The 16,479-nt window shown below is 41.1% G+C and overlaps 1 protein-coding gene across 1 annotated transcript in view; it reads right to left on the reverse strand.

The window, feature by feature from the left end:
- The window catches only part of LOC146829830 (nicotinamide N-methyltransferase-like), a 57,992-nt gene extending 42,267 nt beyond the window's left edge, over positions 1-15,725 (reverse strand). Inside the window, exons 1-2 of the mRNA XM_085608511.1 lie at positions 15,554-15,725; positions 9,100-9,307 (exon numbers count right to left, since the gene is read on the reverse strand). Coding sequence (XP_085464637.1) covers positions 9,100-9,307; positions 15,554-15,701 — 356 coding nt within the window. The 5' untranslated portion in view covers positions 15,702-15,725. The remainder of the gene's footprint in view (positions 1-9,099; positions 9,308-15,553) is intronic.
- Positions 15,726-16,479: the final 754 nt, after the last annotated feature.

Genomic DNA, 16,479 nt, shown 5'->3' on the forward strand with positions numbered 1-16,479 from the left:
TCATGGGAGTCATTTCCCATGGGGTTTGAGTGAATTATTTATTTTGTGTGCCTGGCAGTGACAGGCTATGAAAAGGAACAAGGGAGGTCGGAAGGGACCAAGGGTAGCAGTATATTATTAGAGACAGCGGTCCCTATTTTGGAGGATTTTAGTCTATAACGACAAAACTGAAATCAGCATTGGGTGTATTGTTGTCCCAATGGACCTATTACAGTTATTTATTCATTTGATAAACAAGAACAAACATACAATAAAGTGAGCAACAAGTGAAAGGGTTCTGGAAATAAACATTTACTTACCTCAGGCATATAGTGGTAAGGTGACTTTTCAGTGATAAAGATTACAGTAGTCACAATAGAAAACACATCTTGTACTCCACAATAATATATATATCTTTTTGTAGACGGAGTTAAGATGTTGTTGACGACGTTTCAGTCCCCAACAGCGGTTATGGGATCATCATCAGGACTGGTCAATCTAAATGCCTAAGAGGTAGCAGTTTGTGTAAAGTAATGGTGTTACTCTTTTGTGGATGGGTGAATATCCCTATCTAAACCCCTATATAACCCTTCCTTAACTCCTCTATACTTCTTCCTTAACCCCTCCCCTTCCGCAGTTAGTATTCCCCATTGCAGCAATTCCTCCCTGTGCCTCCCTGTGCCTCTCATATTTGCAAGTAAAATGTATACTTATCTATAGCAGGGGTGAAGATCTCTGCACAAAGAAAGATATGGGAGGCACAGGTGGAACCACTACATATAGGTGTGTGAACAGCAGTTTGTATTATGATAGTAGTATTATTGTAGTAGAACTAAACATCTTACTAATGCATTTTGTGAATAGGCCCCTGAATATTTAATTTGGTTTGGTATCTTAAAATGCTGCCCTTGATTCGATATGGCTGCTACTGTACAATGACAGGTGAAACATATACTGACCGGTTCCATTTTTACTGTTCTCTTTGAAAGTCAGTCAGTCAAGAACAGCTTTATTCGGTTCATCTGAACCATAAAAGTTTAAAATAGGATTTGGACAATGGACTTAACTAGTGCAACCAATAAATTAAAAGAATAATTAATAGAATACCACAAAAAAAAATCTTTACATACAATAATAACATTAAAACTACATAGTAGTGTATGGATCATACAAATTCATAAAAGTTCTTGATCTATAATAGTCAATTTCAGGCAGCGTACTATAAGAACCAATCATTATGCAGCATTTTCTGATAGCCAAAGAAACTTTGTTTAATTGGCTACCATAATACAAATGTCAGCTGCAGCCAGTGAGTGCAACAAATTAAAACCATCAACATATGTGCAAAAAAGAGATTTTTCCTTCATAATGGAAATACAATTGTTCTCCTCTGCATTTCATACAAAGTGCAAAATAAGATGAAGTGCATAGTGCTTTGGCCCGTTAAGTTGTCACCCGGACAAGGTACAAACTTATCAGCCCACCCACTTTGGCATGGAAATGCCAATAAAAAGTGCACAGTGCATAATATCGGTACATGATCAGTTATAAACAAGTTAAAGAGTGTAGGTGCTAAAACACATCCTTGTTTACGCCCTTTGTCTGTTAATATGCGTCTCGACAGGAATGATCCATCGCCCAGTTTAATCTGAACCCAAGTGTCGGTATGCAGGCTTATCAGCACGTTTAAAAGGCACTGGGGGAGCTCCCAGCGATGCAGTTTGGACCATAGTCGGTTACGATTAGCGTGATCAAAGGCTGCTTTATAATCGATAAAACATAGATGCAGGGGCCTCCTTGCAGTCTCAGCCTTATCAAAAAGCATTGCCATTGTTATTATGTTTGTAGTGGTCCCCATCTCTTTCGCAAATCTAGTCTGGTTTCATGGGATTGCGGATTTCTCTTTCGTCCATGCCTGAAGCTCCTCTAGTAGCGTTCCAGCAAATTTTTTTTGCCTCGTTGTCCATTAAAGCCATTAGCCGATAGTTCTGTGGAGTTGACCTTTCCCCTGACTTGTAAATTGGTGAAATAATCGATCCTCTCCAAGAGTCTGGCAAGATGTTTGTCATCCTTATTTCCCTGAACAGTGGTTCTAGCGCTTCAGCCAAAACAGTTGACTCTTGCTTGTAGAGTACCGGTGGTATTCCATTTGGGCCGAGTGCCCCTTCTCCTGCCCTTTCCTATTTGCCTTTTAATTTTATGATCTTAATTTGGCTCGTTGGTGAATCCTCAGTTAAGAAGTCTTCTTCCGATTTCCCAAGTGTGGTCTGGTTACTTGTTGCACACACCATTCTGATGGTATGACCTTCTGCTACATCCCAAGAATTATTTCCCCTTTACGCAAAACTCCCAGAGATCCCATCATGGTTAGGATTAATAAATTGGTTTATGGCTCTCCAAAAACTCACACTGTTATTTTGTTTAATGTCGGCATGTAGTTTTGCCCAGAGGTCGTTCTATGCTTCTCTGTTTTTTCGATAGTGCCTTGTTCTTTCACAGTAAGTTTAATTGTATTGTATCATGTGGCTTACGTCAAAGCTGTCTCAATGAGCAATAGATGGAGTTCTTAGTAAGCTTGATTTCTTTCTTAGTGGTTTGTGATATGGTCTTCACTCCGCCAAATCTCTGCTGGGTTTGAGGTTTGATCTTAGTAGCATTAACTGCCATAGTTTGAGTGAAATGTTCCCATTTCCTGACTTCATCTTGTCAAGCCCTCAAATCAAAGTGTTATTTTGCCGTTTCCATTATTCTGCAATCTGTGGCAGTCCTGAGTTTGATTCTTTTAAGGTCAATGGTGAAATCTGATCCTTGAGGAGCCCGGCACCGCATGAACATAGGAACAATTGTTCTGAGCTCGATTTCTTGTGGCCGGTGATTGCTATCTCCTTTGTCGCCCAACTGAAATGAGATAATTTGGTGGAACACTTCTAGGGAGACAAAAGTATAGTCCAGTATTGAGTTTGTTCTTGTTGAGCTGTGTGTTGTTACAGAAGGATTGTCGCCTCTTGATCTGCCGTTTAGTGCTCTTAAGTTTAGATGTTCCAGTTCCTCCAGGGCCAACTGTGCAGCCTTAGTTTATTTGCATGGATGAAGTTTCCCTTGCATTGGGATGTTCCAAATTGTATTTTGTAAGGACACTTCTTTATCCAAGGAGGAACCTATTAGATTTAAGTTTAGGTCCCCTGTAAGAATAAGGTCAGCTGTAGGCCCTTCTCTAATACACGTTTCTACAAATTTACACATTGCTTTTACTAGCTTGCTTTTCTGTTTTGGTTGAATGTAAACATGTATTAATATAATGTTGGTGTCCATTGCATGTGTTGATGTTGGGGAGAATAAGTTTACCGGTGATGTAGGACCAAATTCATGGAAGATAAGATTGATTGTACGTACAACATATATACCAGACCTCCCTCGAGGTGCCTGTATTTTGCCCCTGTTAGTGCACTTATATAGAAACGCAGGAATAATTGCATATGAGGAGGATCAACCAGCCAGGTCTCTTGTAGCGCCACTATATCAAACGCCCTGATATGGGTGACTAAGTCCAGATCTATTAATTTATTTGCCAATCCATTCACATTCCATGAGCATATTCGCATGGACCCTTTCGTGCCGGACCTTTGCAGGGGACATGGAAGTTGTCAATATTTGTTATTTTTATTTATTGTTCTCGAGATCCATCTCATATCAGAATCCCAATTCTGCAGTGTAATGGGATCATAATATGTTTCAGGCTCTGCTGGAGGGAGCTCTCTGTTCATTTTACGCTGCCCCATGGCTCCTTTCAGCACCCATGTAGTAGGCCTGTTTGCGGTCACCTCATTTTTCCTTGTGTGCTTTGGCATTAACAGGTCGGGCTATCCTGGCTTGATGTATGGGATAATAGTTATCCCCCAGGGCTTGAAAATGACGCTTTCTAGAACTTTATGCAATTGTACAATTGTAGATGAACTCCATGTTGCTCTCGTTTTTTCTCCTGCCATGGAGTCCTTGCATTTGATGAATTCTATCGAGTCTAGGTCAGTTGTCTTGATCTCAGTTAAGGATGGAATGTGGGATAGCAGAAATAGTATATTGCCTCGATTCATGATATCATACCTTCCTTTAGAGGTATATTCTGGTACAAACCATATGGAACTAGTTTCCTTCCACTTATCCCTTTAGAGTCAGTTTTTTGCTTTGTATATGGAAGGGCAGCATTATTTTGACATCCTCCTATTTATCGCAGGTTCCCTTCTGCTCTTTTCAGTTGTGCCTTTTGTTCAGCTTCCGTTATTCGTCCTGCAGATTCTGTCTGATTTTATTCCCAACTAATTTGGTTTGGCTCTGGGAGTGCCTCACGATACTGTCCCCAGGGATATTCAATATTTGTAAAGGAAGATGTTTGTGTGTCAATCATATCCTTATGGGGAAAATGACTGGTCCTTGAATTCTCAATTTCCCTATGAACCATGACTCTGTTGAAAAAATGTCTCATCCTCTGGTTCAGTACATTTGATTTGCTGGTTCTCCAAGCTCACCATGTTTGCCTTACTTCCCTCAGTGACTTGACCATTTGTACTTGGATTTTGAGGCATTCCAGATGGCATGTCATCTTGTTTCAAGTCTTGCAATTGGATTCCCATTGTAATTTCTACTTCAATATTTTTGAGTCGAATTATAGGGCGGTCTCTTTCCGAAAGATGCTATGTAGATTCTATATCCACTGCTTCCCCAGATTACTCTATCTTTCTAACTTCTTGGATCCTGATTGACTTTTGACTTAATCACACCTTTCTCTTTGTACTTTTTATATTTGATATTTCTGGTGTGGATGAACTTTGATAATTTATTTCTTTTTGGGTTGAGGTTGTCATGAATTTGTTTTTGATTGCGACCTTTCCATTTTTGTGCGCATCTTTGTTTTGCATTCATTTTGTTTTCCCCTTTATTCTCTCCTGGGATATCCAGCGCTTTATGTTTTTTTGCTGTTCATGTTTTCTCCATTGTTTTGTGTTAGTTTAAACGTGGTCAATAGGTTCTCTTCCTTAGTGATTTCATTTGGATGACTTGTCATGACTTTATAATTGCCATTCAAGGATTGTTCAGCTGATAGCTCAGTACGGCCGCTATTTGAATACTTTTTGATTTTTGAACATAAGTTGCTCAACATTGTCAGGAGAGTCGCTAGTTTATCAACAATCGTACTGCATCCACAGGTTTGACTATTATCTAGGACATAGTTCTGGATGCTTTGCAGAGAGGTGTTCAATGTGCCTAGCTTGCTGTCAATTGCAACCACAAAGACTGCCAAGATATTCATTAAGGTTAGTTGTGTATCCATTTTATCAGATTGGTATTGCAGGGCCTCAACCAGAAGATGCACTGTTTTTAGCAGGCTTTCCCATTATCTGATTGGTGCGTGTCTTCGTGTTGATCTCCATATTTGCTCTTTATGCATTCCAGCAGGTTTGTTTTTATTTGAATCCCCTCCCCTGCATTATGTGACGTGTATCCCATTTGCACCTCTGTTTTTATATCTGTCGGGATGTTATTCCTGTTGTTATCCTGTGAGTAGGTTTAGAAGAGAGACTCACATTCCTCCTTATCGAGGTATGAGAAATTGTCCAAGACTTAACTATCTTCCATTTCACTGAGTTGGGATATCGCGGGTTATATTGTGTTGGTGGTGTTGCAAGCAATATTTTGTGCTCTGAGCCCAGGATTTAGGATTTTGGGTTCACCCACTGTTGTTTTTGTTTTTTCTATTTTATCTGCAGGCATGTATGTTCTTTTCCTTGCCTGCGGGTTTACTTTGGGGCTGTTCAGAAATTGTTAATGCCTCTGTTATAACACAATTTCCTCCTTTGACTTTGTTTCATAGTATACTCCTAGGTGATGGAGCATTTGAGATGTCTATTACATCAAGATTGTAAACGCCTATTCCTTCTGTAGTGACTTTCCGTTTTTCCCTAGTCCCATTCTGTGAGTTCGACTCCTGGTTTATCTCCGTATCTTCATCATTGGGTTTTTTTCCCCAAGGTCTGAGGTGTCCGGGAGGCGTAGATAGTTTGATACTGTAGGATTGTGGTTAAACTGACAAGACTGGCTGGACTGATTAGACCAGAAATCACTGCCCTACTACTTTGATCTTTGTTTCCTTCTCTCTCTCCACTTTCTATTTGGTGTAGGGGCTGGAGGGGACTCAAAAGGCCCATTGTTGGTGTAGGGCCTGAGAGAAGTGTGTCCCCCGCATTTTTGCTGTGACTGGCTTTTAATTTTTGGGGGGTTTTCTGGCTTTATGGCTTTGCAGTTCGCTCGCACCCCTTTTTTATATTTGTATATTTATTTAAAAAAGTGTAAGTCCTTTAAGTTCATTAAGTAATCCTCCAAATGGTGACACCAGTCCCCCGTGTCCAACGGCTAACAGCCAATGCTCAAGACTGCAGGCCGCGAATAGCAGTCAACAGCAGGAGGCAGCAGGAGTCAGCAGGCAGCAAGGCTTCAATAGCAAATGTATCACCGCCTGTCAAAATGATGCCACCCGCCCTCTGCCCTCTGTGCGTCACTCTGCATCTTTGCTCCCCTTTCCTCCAGGGGTGTTTTGCAGAAGCCAGAAAGTCCCTGGAGTGAACCCCCAACTTTGACCCCCCCAGAAAATAACAGTCACTGGCTCATCTTATCGCAGGCTTGACTTGCTTTGTAGCTCTAGCAGCTTTTGTAGCAGCTCCCATTTCCTGGTTCCTGGTTCTGAGCTGGGTTGGGGATTGTGGGTGAGTCCAGGTCCCAAGCGGGAACACACCAGATGCCCTGCAATACACACCCAGGCCTAGCTGAACCGCTTCTGCTATGAACTGGGCTCGCACTGGGCAACTGGTAGCTACTACCACCGCCGCTTGGGCACCCCTCCCCCCATGATCCCCTCTTCTCTTCCCTGCCTTGCCTTGTCTGTTATTGTGGCCTCAGCAGGGTCTGTGGATGCCGACAGGTGTCAGGAGTATCAAGAGCCCAGGTACCGGGTAGCAGCCTGGTGGGGGAAAGGTGTTGCTGTGAGAGAGGGGGTACACCAGCTAACCAAGCTGACCACGCTAAAACGTAGCAGCCGATGCCTGGGCAGTGGTAAGGACAGTCCAGGCAAAGGCAGCGCCGGCAGAGCAAGAGTCTCTGACAAAAACTGATGCCGCCCCCTGCTGGTGCTGCTCTATGTTAATTGAGCTTATGCTCAGCTCACATTGCTGGGTTGTGCTGATGCTGAGACTGATGCTCAGGTTTATTTAGTGCTTGTTTGGTGCTTTTTGCCTCGACGGGAGGTGCCTAAAATTGGGCTGGGCACTCCCAAGGGGGCACAAGCTCTGTCCAAGCTCTAGCGAGCAGTGTTGCACGAGCCTAAGTGAAGCCTGGACTCACCCCTGTCTCATTGCCAATCTCGCTGCCAATCCGTTGTCCAAGCCGCAAAGATGCTGCAGGCTCCACAACGGCCCCACAATTGCCTCTCAATGGCCTCACAAACGGCAGTGGCACAGTCTCTTGCGGGCTCTCGCGGGCTCCGGTCCTCCACTCACAATGACCAAATAAGCTCACCTATGGCCCCCTATGGGGGCATTTAATTTTGCTTTCCTGCCACTTCCCTGCCTCTCCTTGCAGCCATAGCAACCCCAACAACCGGAAGTCAGGCACCAGTGTGTAGGCTTGTCGGTCTGAGATCCAGTCAACCTTTGCGATTGACACAGTTTTTTCTCCTCGGGTGCCATATCTTATGGCGACCGTAGTGTTAAGGTGAAACCTCTGGAGAAGGGATACTAGTGCATCCTCTACACCCATACCTCTGATCATGGCCCAGAATGTATCCCGGATAACTGTGTTGAAGGCACTGGACAAATCCATGAAGGACAAGTGGATTGAACCCTTCCTGGCCTTCAAATCTGACTTAAAAACATTAATCAACAGTGGTGCCCACATTTTAGGGTTGCTTGCAAAAAGCTCAAAGGGCACACCATCTGGGCCTGGCGCTTTCAAGCAAATCCCCTGTGCCATCACTTCCTTCACCTTGGCTACTGTGATAAAGAAACTAACTTGGGTGGCTACAGTGAGATCTTGAGGCCAATCCATTGGAGAATGTTCTACCTTTTTACCTAATCAATTTAAGGTACCAGAAAAGTGAGACACCCAATTATGTGTCAAAAAAAGTCTATCTGCCTCACTTCTTCAGTAAAAAACAAGTATTTCAACTCTCCAGATCTTCACATGCTTCTCATCTCAACTTTTCTTTCCTCAATCATAAGTTTATGTTTGTCAAAATGTTGACATTTCTTCTTTTATATTTGCTGATAAGCTGAGAGAATGTTGTACAAACTGATAGGTCACAAATAGTGGTCGGGGGTTGGATACCAAGTTCTCTTGAACTAGCTGCAATAAAACCTTTGTACTAATATAGTTACATTGCAGAATTGTTAGTTACATCGGGTATGTAAAAAGCCGCCTAATGTTTAGTAAGTAGGTAGGGCACATTTTGTGACTCCCAGTGACTGGCTCCAAACACAAGGATGACCGTTTATGGGGTACAAAATACCACCATCCCTTTAGTTGAATTCCAAAATGGGGTTTGTTTTTCAAAGCTCTGCTACTGTTGTAAACAAAAACCCATTTGGGAATATCATTTACAGGAGCAGGCACACCTATACAATTCCTCAATGGGTAACTTGTTAAACTTATATTACCACAATTGCAGTCACAAACCAGTGATACATCTCGTTGAGAATCATAAGAAAAAGAGGAGATGCCCAATCACGACTTCTCCTATTTGTCATTCAGAATGAGTTGGTAAACATCTGTGCGATCTAATACGTGTTTACCGAATTGCAAACCACTTTGCACACCATTTGATGTGATGCATTTCAAGAAAAAGTGAGAGACAGTTCATGCTTGCTCACTTACAGGTTCAAAGATGGAAAACTGTTTTATGAGTGCCCTCAAAATTTCTAGTATCAACAATAGAAAAATGGCAAGAACCTGCTGCTCACCGCTGGAAAATTTCAACTGATTACAAGAAAGTAATCCTGAAGCCCTTGGTGCTAGGACTGCTGGCAAGGTAAACATAGGTAGGCATTTGAAATACATCATCAGGTGCAGAATACATACCTTTTGCCCTGAAGCTCACAAAGTGCCTTTTCTACATGACTCCAGTCCGAAGCTCCGGGCTCATTTCTCCACCACTTCTCAATCACTGCAACACATTGATCAGTTGAGCCACCAAGAATGATGTCTGAAAAGTAGTCACAGGCTGGAAAGGTCCATTGGACGTAAGGACCACAGGACAGCTCAATCAGGAGCTCCCCTTTGACAGCACCTGGTAAGAAAAATATACAGAAATGGATTATTGATTATGTTTTTGAAGTAATTAAACTAAATCAACCTCTGCACACCCCTGGGTAGCTCGGCACAGAGCAGTAAGGCTTAACTTTAGAGGCAACGTGTAACATACCTGGTGTGACAACTAGAGCTTAATTAAATGAACAAAACACTACCACAATGTCAAAAATCCAATACGTTGACCTTGGGTTATTAATTATTAAAGAATAAACTGAAATGTATTGGTCAGAAACATAAACTGCACAACAGGGCTATTTGGCCACGATTGAACGGGACAAATACAAAAGTTCAGGGCAACCATGATGGAGCCTTGGCCAGATACTGGGACCAGGCTTGGCCAACTGCAAACTACCTTAGTTGTGTCATTGACGGAGGTGAGATGCGAGAAGCAAAAGCTTGATGTGTCATCGTCAATCCTCAGGATGAAGGTGACACACTCTTTCTGTATCAGCACAGCACAATGTGGATGTTGTATATGTATCACTTGAAGTCAGGCCAAAAAACGTACTGGACTCATATCCATATCTGTTGTGGGTCTCTACATGTGCAATCCCATTCTTAGACAAAACAACTATATTTCACAAGTCAAAATTAAAGGTACACATGGCTTTTAATAATGATATCAATGTATGCAATGACACATATTTCAGTCGAGCAAAGAGCAGCAGATCATAAAGTCTGCTCCTAACCCGTTGTCTGAGAGTACAGTTTTATACATATGTATGCACTTTGTGCACACACACTACAGGCACCTGTTGCAAAGGTGCATAAACTGAATAGGTTACACATAGTAGTATAAGATGTAGAGATGCACCACAACAATAACACAAAGCATGGATATGATTCTTGTCATTATTTTATTTTATTGTGTTTGCAGAGCATACTATGTATGCAATGAAGACAGGCAACACATTTCATCCATGTAAATGGACTTCTTCAGGGAATATATGATTGCGAATGAGAGAGATTTGTCAAATGGAAGCATCGCAATATCGGTCCTAGACAAAACCCACAGCAGTGTACTTCCTCAATGTTTCAAATTCATGAGTACCAAAGGTTATCTATCCCTGTCGTCCCATTTGAGCAGCATGTATAAGCTAAAATATTAGATTCCCAAGTAGAGAGACGACCACAGTTGGAGAATAGGGAAAGGAGCCAATACGGGCATTCAGATTGGTACCAGTACTGCCAGCGTCCGTCTGCGTCTGTCTGCTTCACCCAAGTGAATGGAGCGTCAAGACGTGGAAATAAATACAATGATACATGTGTGATCAAAAATGAAATCAGAACACACAATACAACCTCTTCATCAACACAGAGTCAGAAATACGTGATCAGGCAGACTCAGTGACCTAGGCCTAGGCCTGAGGCAACTGATTGACATATCATGGGTGTGGTGACACGTAACGAGCAGAAAAAAATGCATGAGCAGGAAAAACCCAGGCGAATACCACAGATAGGCAGCAACAACACCATGGTCCAGGGAGATTGCTCCCTAAGAAAGCGCACATGGACAAAGGGTTGTGCATTCCCAAAACAACATAAAGTTAGATTTTACATGAAGTTAGGAACACTCAGCCAATAAGGACACAGCACACACAGCACATGCAGTAATCATGCGCTCCCCATGCCAGATATCTGGACATGTTACCCACTGGCCCTCATTGTGTCCATGCAAGGTTGAAACCCACCTGCAATTGTTATCAGGTGGGAGTAATTTATCATAAAAAAGGATCTATGAATTGTTTTATGATGCCCAAAGAAATGCATATAATTGCACTGAAATTGATTGTACTTGACAAGGGAACTATTATTTTACATGCATGATGCACTTATTCAATTGAACTTTATTTTAATGCTGTATTAAGTGTTGGATTATTTCATAGAATAAAATATTGTATGGAATGTATGTTTTATGGAAAGAAATCAGTTACTACTACTACTACTAGTAATACACACAAGGCCTGATTTGTGTGGCCTTGGATGGCTTTATAACAACATGTTAAGGATGGCAGATGATTGATCTCTGTTACATAAGTTGTCAGGCAGGCATACATTCAATAGGTAGTCTATGCCCATTTACATGCATACATCCATGATGTATAACGACCTCTCCAACTTCTTCCATGAAAATACCACCAAGATCTGCAGCAACTTTAAACCCGAGTCACCTCTGTCAATCGTTCCAGCCTGCTAAGCTCATCAAACAATGATTGCCAACTGATAACCCTCTATCTATCAATTACACTGCAGCAATATGAAGACAGTTCACTCAGGGGCTCCCACCATATCTACAACCTGGGAAGAGCCACGATAAATGCTGCATTCACTTCCATCATCAACACCTGGAACAAAATAGCCCCTTCCCAGATAGCTGTAAACTTGACGAAATCATTGCCCTCTTCAAAAACACCTATAGCCAACCCTGCAGTACTCAGCAACTACCGACCATTCTCTCTGTTCCCTTGTCTAGCCGAAGTCACAATTAGGACCCCTTAGAATGCAAAAACCTCCTGGATGACTCACAATTATGATTCTGAAACAGCCACAGCACCGAAACAGTGCTCATCATTGCCACCGATGACATACGCACCATCCTGGACCATGGACAGACTTCTGACCTCTTCCTCCTTGCCCTCTCTGCTGCTCTGCTGCTTTCTACACTGTCTCCCACTACACACTCCTCACCAGGCTACACACTGCTGGAATATTAGGCCCAGCACTCAAAAGGATAGCTTACTTCCTCTCCAGAAGAACATGACAAGTCAGGGTCTCACGTTCACATCAGAAACCAAGGACCTCATCTGCAGAGTCACACAGAGATGTTGGTAAATCATTGAATGTGTCAAAAACCATGGCAGTTGCATTAGAATACCCTAAGTGCCCCTTCCTTTCACATATGAAGCTGGACCCATGTAGATAGAGTACCCGGGTTTTACATCGGCCAAGGGAGGGGGGATACATGCTCCCTTCCCCTTAAATGTGTTGCTGGGCCCTGGGGGTGAGTAAATAGCTTTAAAAAAAAACTTGGAAATTCACTAAAAAGCAAAGATTACAGTGACGTTATAGTAAGAGGGCAATGCTTCTCAGGGGAGGCATAATGAGGAGAAATAGTTTTATTTATTGTTGTTACTCTTTCCATGTGTGCTGCATTCCGAGTAATTTGCCTCATTGCTTTGTGCAGCACAAGGACAGAAGCAGAAATTCTTTTGAATATGGCACATTGCTGCCCTTTCCCTATTATGCAGAGCTGCAAGCATTTTATTTACCAAATGTAACCCTAAGCGGCGAAGTGACCCTTGCTCACTATGCACCTGGAACCAACCTGTACCCAACTGATGAGGCCCAATCAGGCTCAAACCTTTCTTCCGTTTCTCATGTTCCATTTCAGAGAGGGCATGTCTTTGCAATTTGGGATGGACTTTTCATATTGAAGCAGTACGAAGACTAATTTGCATATTGCTAGGACTGGACTGATGATGGCCAAAAGAACAATGGGTCAGAATACTACCCTGAGGGATTGCTTGTGGTTAGACAAACTGCAGGAATTCCTCTCATCATTCTTTGTGTCTTTGTGTGTCTGCTGTCTTTATGGTGCCTTCAACCATTGCTCAATGTCCACAGGTCCCATGCATGCCAGAACATGCAGAGCATCACACACAGTGAGTCACCGGAGCATAACAAAAACAAACAAAAAAATACTTAGCCGTGTATCCAGGGATTGTTTCCACTGGGTACGAAGTCAATATTTGTTTTTCTAGCCCCACCACCTGGTTTTACTTGGCAGTGGGAAACTGAAAAAAAGGCCTCAGACAGTATGCTCTAAATAGGGTGGGCTGTGTAAGGTGCTTTCTAAGACAGCCCCTATTCCATCGGGCAATGACCAGTAGCTTTCCATCAATAGAGGGTTTCGACAGAAAGCTGGTGGCACTCCCTATACTAAATACTAAATTCGGTAGAGAGACAAACAGTTTGTTGGAAAGGTACTCCTTCTAGTCAAATATTTTAAATTATCATTATTTTTCTGAAGTATAGAAGACAAAAATATCCTACATAAAGTTAAAATATTGTGTGGCAGATTTACAAGGAACTGACACATCTGTAGTGATAGGTCAATGTTTCCGCACCAGCCTGTGACACCCTTGCACCACCATAGATGCGTCGTATTTATAATACGGTGCACCATGGCAAAAGGATTGACAGATGCATCAGAAATTCTGACACATCTACTGGCCCAAAAGTCATGCATTGCTTGAGTCATGTCGCAAGCACGATGCAACTCCAGTAATGCATGTTGAGGTCAATACTTATTGTACTGCGTCACTCTGCTTGAAGCAGAAATAAGGTTTTGATGCTGTGGTGTCCTTGAAGTGGAACAATGAAATCTTGTAGATTTCACTGCATGACTTTCACAAGGCTTTCCTGTGTGGGAACACCCACCCTACATACATTATTCCTGACGCAGGTATAATGTGACGCAGGGCTTTACAACATGACACATCTCCCTAGATGAGTCACGTTGGAAATTGGCCACTTGTTTACACCGTCGCTGAATCACATAAGTGAATTAAAGACGGTGCAAAAGTGTTGCAAAGGGCTTGTAAATATGCCTCTGTATTTTGTATATTGTATTATTACTTATGACAAGTTACGTATAGAATTAATTTAAAGTGATTCAATTATACTTTACTTTACATTATTCAATTATAAAATGTTAAAATAATTCATAATAAAAAAAAACATGTTGTTTTAGATAATTTTTTAAACATTAAAAAATATGTTTTATGTTTTTCATTATTTAAAATAATGTAGTTAAATTTTAACTCTGCGATTTATTTTAAGACACTAAGGGCCCGATTCACAGAACTAACTTAAGACAAAATCCTAAACTTACTACCATTTTGGTATTCACAGAAGGCACTTACTCATTTTGGCATTCACAGAAGGCACTTACTCATTTCAGTATTCACAGACTTTAGGGGTCCTAACTTTAGGACTCCTAAATGCCTTCTGTGAATACCGAAAGTCTTAAAGTTAGGATTTTTCTCAGTTTAGGAGTAGTAAAGTTAGGACTCCTAACTTTAGGACTCCTACATGCCTTCTGTCCTAACTTTACTACTCCTAAACTGCGAAAAATCCTAACTTTAAGACTTTCGGTATTCACAGAAGGCATTTAGGAGTCCTAAAGTTAGGACTCCTAACTTCTGGTGCTCCTAGGGTGGCAGGACCACTAGGGTTGTAATGTGGCAGTCATAAAACTGTGCCACCACAAGTCTGGCAGTCCAAGGACTGCCAGACTCGTGATTAGGCCCTAAATGCCTGGGTGACTTTACACTCCTATTTTGTTAATACCCGCAGAAGTAAAAACCCATTGTGCATTCTACTAGTAGTAGATTTACCTTTGTGAATAACGCCGGAGTAAACCAATACAATACAAAATGTGAATATGCGGCAATAGGAAAGCACTGCTGACTACATAAATGTGGGAGACAGAAGTACCTCTGCAGCTCTTGAACGTGCACTATTCATGCTCATGGCAAACTAATGGTAAAGAGGGGCTACATTTTATGCCTGATGTGAATTTAAGCCTAGTTTATGTAATCTAGGCTAGAATATATGAAACTGTGCACATATGCTCATAATTGCATTATCATGAAATACTGAGATGCATAAGATTCATTAAAATAACCAGGGAAATATATTTGCTTATTTCATTCATGAGGCATCAGAATGTTAGTATCATTAATATTTTAAGGTCCCATCTAGTGCATTTTTAATATTGGGTTGTAGAAACAGCTTCCTGTATTTTATTTTGATTCTCCAGTCTCAAAATTTACATTATTTGTGCAACATGAGTGAAAATAAATGACACTCTTGACATTCATCTTGCTTTTCAATAAACAATGAACAAAAATCTATGGATGAATGGTAAATACGTATATAAATTACAATGTACTTTTCATTATCAATGTGTTTTTTGCCCCAAGCACAAAAATGTAATTTGATCTTTCTGTCATTTGTCTATTGATCCTTTTGACTTCAGTAGCTACATCAATTTGCATTTACATATATTGATCAATCTTGTCTTTGAATAACCAGAACCGATTAAACAACTGAGGCACCAAAAGCAAGAATTCAATGCATAAACATAGATTACATATTTGTCTATCGCAATATTTCTCCCCACCTTCAGCTGGGATGACAGGAGATATTAAAAACAGACCTGAGGTGAAGATTTTGTTGAACAAAGGAAATATCCGTGTTAACACATCATCGACAAAGGCAGAATCCTTTCCCAAATATTCAGTCACAAACGCAGTCGCATCCAAGTGTCGATCATGGAGCTCTTGCAGCTCAGAAATTGATGCCATTTTCAATAATGTGAAGTTTCAAAATCTACGCCTTCTGTGTGTGCACCTATTTTTATAATAAAGTAATCTAAATTGCAAATTATTGAGGAACATAAAACGGTTTGATTTGCGTTTGCTCCAAACCTCATTCAAACTTCTGTTAGTCTTTGCTGTCAGCTGAGTCAAGATTATACATATTTAGCATACTGTTTGCAAAGCATAATGTTATCAGGTGTGCCACATGTCCCATCATCTTAACTGAAACAGATACAGCAATGTTATTTCTGCCAATAAAATGAATAGAATTTTTATAAAAGTCCTTCAAAAACATGCTCTTGATATTCATTCTTTGAACACTCTTGGTTTTGGGCTTTTTCTTTTTAGTTTTTTTTGTCAATGAAATTATGAGTGTCACAAAAATACTCAAAACTTGAAGCAGAACCATATGAGTGCTATTAGATTCACTCCAAATCTGATCAATGTTCCAATGTAGGGAATCACCACTTTGTGAACATGTCTTTTAAAAATGGGGTTACTATTTGAGAGGAGGTACTCATAGCAAAACACAAAAAACACTTTAGTTATATCAAAACAACATTCTGAGAGAATCTCCACTAAACCCTTGGTGGCTATAGCACAAGTAGCCAACAGACTTCAAGGAAATGTGAGCTATGCTGAAGCAGCACAAAACTAGGAAAACCATCTAGGTCAACTTGTTTCCTTCTTAACAAGGTCCATTAGGGTCCTTCAAACTTTATGTAACATCATCAAGATGTGCTGGATAAACTGATTTTGTCAG

The sequence above is a fragment of the Triturus cristatus genome, chromosome 5_2, assembly GCF_964204655.1.
Source record: "Triturus cristatus chromosome 5_2, aTriCri1.1, whole genome shotgun sequence".
Taxonomy (NCBI): Eukaryota; Metazoa; Chordata; class Amphibia; order Caudata; family Salamandridae; genus Triturus; species Triturus cristatus.